Below are 4,215 nucleotides of genomic sequence, written 5' to 3' on the forward strand. Positions count from 1 at the left end.
AGGTCTACCAGCCCCCACAGGATGCCTTCTCCCGCAAACCAGGCAGCCAGTGTGGTGTGATCCTGGGGGGGACAATGTGAAATGGCTGTCCATTTCAGGACTTGAAACAGAGCATGTATGTTAGGAAGGGTCAGTGACTCAGGGTTCCAACCAAGGGTCTGAGAGAAACACATCAGGGCACAGCCGAGGGCCTGGAGCGTCCCCCAGGGTGCCGGGCGCCGGCCTCTGAGCACAGGAATGTAGTGAAGGGCAGTGGGGAGTCCCGTGCTGGCCCGCGGTTCCCAGGGCTCCCTGGGGGCTACTTCCCTCCCTGCACCTTCTGGTCATAGGTGCCTGCGTGCTTGTAGCCGGGCACGTAGCCCGACTGGTCCACCAGATCCACACGGCCGGCCTTGCCCTTGCCCTTGCCCGACAGGTCGAAGCGCTCCTTGTGGGAGCCGGTGAACCTGGTCGTGTCTGTGAGCCGAGACACGGTGGGTGAGGACACGGTTTTCTGTAAAAGAGGAGGGAGTAAAGCTTAACGTGTGCCAGGACTGGGGACAGGGAGACCTGCCCGTCCCTGGGGGCACCCCAGACAGTGGGGTGGGCGGTGGACCAAGGACATGGACCAGGTATGGGCTCCACCTCTTTTGTGGCCCCAGGCCAGCCCTGGACCCCAGGGCTGACAATTCTGCCGGCTCTTGAGGTGTACGCGGTGCATTCTGAGGTGTCCCCCGGGCAGCGCAGGTGACCACGCCCCACCCACGCACCGTGACTCCAGAGATGACTGGAGAGCGGCCCTCGATGAGTCGGTGCACCTCACGCACAGCGTCCTCACTGCTCTTGTCCTTGAACCGCTTCCTGGCCAGCTCCTCCAGTGCCTCCTGGAACTGCTCGAAGGTGATGGTCCGACAAGACTTCCCCCTGCAAGGTGCAGGCATTGTAAGCCACCGGGCAGGGGCCTAGGACCAGCTGCACCAGATCTCACCCCTCCATGCTGCGGCAACCCACCCCCACCCCCAGGCTGTAGCCACAGGTGACCAGCGACTCAGCAGACGGGAGAGCTTCAAGGAAGCACTGGATGCACACATTTCATGTTCCAAGATGGTCGCTGTGGCCTTAGGAAGACAGAAGGAAAAGCAGGGAGCGGCCTCCCCGCCCTGGACCACTGTGGCCATCTCAGTGGCTGGAAAGAAGCCCAGGCCCATGTTTGTGTTCCAGAATGGCCAGAAGGAAACTAAGGTCATGATAGGCAAGAGGAGCTGTTGGGAGCCCTGGGACCTGTTTCCTCTACCCTGGGCCGCAGCCAGGAGTACTGGCAGCCCGGGTTCAGTCAGGACAAGAAGTGGATTCCTCCTCCCTCCTTCCCTCCCTCCCACGTGCACCTGTTCACCACCCAGACGCTCAGAAAACGTTCTCACAGTGCTCTCTTCAGTGCTGATCAGACCTGCTCCAGCAGTCCACACCCATGAGTTTTCCAATGTTTTGATACAGCCAATTCAGATGTGACATTTCCAGAGAGGGCAAAGTGTGCTGAGGTCCCTGGCTGCAAAGCACTTAGTTTCCAGAACATGAAGACAGCCGGACAGACCCAGAGCAAAAGCTTAGGCCAAGCACAGCCAGGATTCAAGTTGGAGGACAATGGATTGTAAGACACAGCACAAAGCCTCCACAAGGAAATGGTGCTAGCAAGATCCTGGATACAGATGGACAGCCGCACAGAGGACTGCAGCCAGGTGCAGTGGAGAGTGGAACTGGAACAGTTCCAACTGGAGTCCTACGCAAAGTAATTCCTCCTGTCTACCTCTGTAACTTGGCATAGAGGTGAGAGCAGGTCTTAGAACTGGCATCTGGAAGCACACCCAGGAGGACCCCTCTGTGAGTGGCACCCTGGTGAAGGCTGCTTAGAGATGACCCCTCAACATGCTCCAAATGGAGACGTGGGGAGCTGGGTTTCATCAGAATTTTTAAATCTGAGCTCTTCAAAAGACCCTGAAGTGAAAGAAAAGCCACAGATTGGCAGACAATAGTTGCAAACACAAACCTGACAGAAGATATATCTGAAATGTATAAAGAGCTCTGAACACAACACGAAGAAAAAATCAGTGAGAAAATGACCAAAGTTTGTGGAGCAGACATCTCTCCAGAGAAGACATGGCGAGAACAAACGAGTGCAGAGAAGCCGCAGGTCAATGTCAAGAAGCTCCCCCTCAGGTGGGGGTGTGGGACCTCTGTGGGGCTTTGGGGGACAGGCGGTCGCCGGCTTTGTGCCTCCTGGGCCGTGAGGGCGATGCCCTAGGAATGGTAGCACCTCGGTCTCATGAAGACTAGACCATTGCATGGCTTTGCACTCTATTCCTGGGTTTTCACTCCAAAGAAATGAAGAGTTAAGCTCTCCCTAAGTCCACTTAGAATATCATCATTTCACAGTTACTCAAATCCCAGCAAGAGAACTGAGCCTGAGGAGGGAAGGCAGCCCGAGAAGGGACACAGGGTGCGCCCCTGGCACACTCTACAACACCAGGCGACCTGGCAGCACCCAGGCCTGGTGGAAGCCCCCCTCCCCTCAGTCCCGGGGTCTCGCGGGGCTGCTCTGCTTGTCCTAGAGCCTCAAAGACACTTTTGTCTCCTGCTCTGCTCTGCCCCATGTCACAGACGCAGACCTCGCGGTGGGGCGGCCCCTCCGTCCCCCACACAGCGTCGGCGCCAGGCACCGCCAGCGTGACTCACGGGGTGGGCTGCCGGCGGGGCCCCATCACAAGCCACATTCAGATCAAGTTGGACGTCTGCCCCGTCCATGTTGAAGTCCCCATGTCACTGGGGGTGAGGCCCCAGTCTTCACCCCAAGCTTCCAGGTGCCATCCCAAAGGACCCAGGTGCCAGTGCTCAGAGAAGTCCCCAGAGTTCTAGAAGAATGGTGCCCACCCACTTCCCCAGGTTCCTGAGCCTCCAGCCTGCCCTTTAGAGCCCTTCCTGGCACCAGATCCTGCACGCTGGGCTCTTTGCTCCCAAGGCCATTTGCCCAGCAGGTGGCGGTCTCTGCTCAGCCTCCTCAGCCTGCCTGCCAGGACCTGCCTCAGTGTTCCCCTCTGCAGCCCAGGCTGGCTGGTGGGAGGAAATCCCTGCGGCGGGGTGGAGGGGGTGCCGGCTCTCTTTCACCTCTAGACTAGAACATGCTGTGGCTCCCAGAATGACCACCGAGAACGGCCACCGTGCTGCTGAGACCGGAGGCCCCAGGCTCCTCCCGCCGGAGCAGCGCTCTGCAGCCTCCCAGGCCGAGGGCCTCGGGGCCTCTGGTTGCCCGCCTTCCACAGAGTCCGGCTCCGTCCTCACAGCACCAGCATGGCCAGCACGTGGGACTCCTGTGCCCTGCCTGCCCTGTCTCCCCTGTGGCCCTGACCCCATGGCAAAGGCAGTGCTGACGCTGGGCGTCGAAGCCCGGGCCTCCCCCAGTGCCCTGCCAGTTCTGTGGGCACAGGTGGCCGGATCCGCCGGACACCACGAGAGGCCTCGGCCTCCCACTCAACTCCGGGAACCAGAGCCCGCCCCGTGCGTGGCTTGGGCTCTGCGGACGGGTGAGGAGCCCACACGGACGCCCTGCGGGGGCTTGTGCAGAGCCTCCTGCGTCAAGGATCTGGCTACCAGCAGTCACCACAGACCCTGGGAACGACACATAACCCTCCACACAGACCCATAGTCCATTTTCCCTGGTCTCTGGTAGGTTTTGGCAGAGTTGGGGAGCCCACCTCTGCACCCCCACTCACTGCCTACCTGCCCGAGGATGCGTTCCAGTCATGGCCAGCAGGTGCAGCCTGGCCAGGCTCAAGACGGGGTGGCCCCGAGTACCACGGCCATAGGCCACCAGCTGGGTGACCTGCTGCTGATGGCTGCCCTCTCCCGCCAAAGGACAGACCCTGGGGTCCCTTCCCTGAGAAGCCACAGCCCCTGCACTGTCACACATGGCCACGGTGTGTGTGTGGGGGGGGGGATGGCAGGGTCATCCAGGACCCCAGGAACCCACCCACTGCCTGCAGAGGACCTCACCCCACAGGCTCCAAAAGCAGAGTCAGGACCAGAGTGCAGGCCAGGGACCCCGTCCAGGGTCCCCGTCAACTGCTCTTTCTACAGGCATCTGGATGGGGGCACACAGACCCATCTAAACACTGCCAGGGCCTCGTTACCCCAGTCCCCTCCAGGACAGTACCCAGTCCTCTCCAGGACAGTACCCAGTCCTCT

The 4,215-nt window shown here is 60.3% G+C and overlaps 1 protein-coding gene across 1 annotated transcript in view; it reads right to left on the minus strand.

Moving 5' to 3' along the window:
- Positions 1-298: 298 nt before the first annotated feature.
- Positions 299-4,215, minus strand: part of Tppp (tubulin polymerization promoting protein) — an 8,941-nt gene continuing 5,024 nt past the window's right edge. The window contains exons 2-3 of the mRNA XM_013013863.1: positions 750-903; positions 299-493 (exon numbers count right to left, since the gene is read on the minus strand). Coding sequence (XP_012869317.1) covers positions 299-493; positions 750-903 — 349 coding nt within the window. The remainder of the gene's footprint in view (positions 494-749; positions 904-4,215) is intronic.

Source organism: Dipodomys ordii, unplaced genomic scaffold (assembly GCF_000151885.1).
Source record: "Dipodomys ordii isolate 6190 unplaced genomic scaffold, Dord_2.0 Scaffold21, whole genome shotgun sequence".
NCBI lineage: Eukaryota > Metazoa > Chordata > Mammalia > Rodentia > Heteromyidae > Dipodomys > Dipodomys ordii.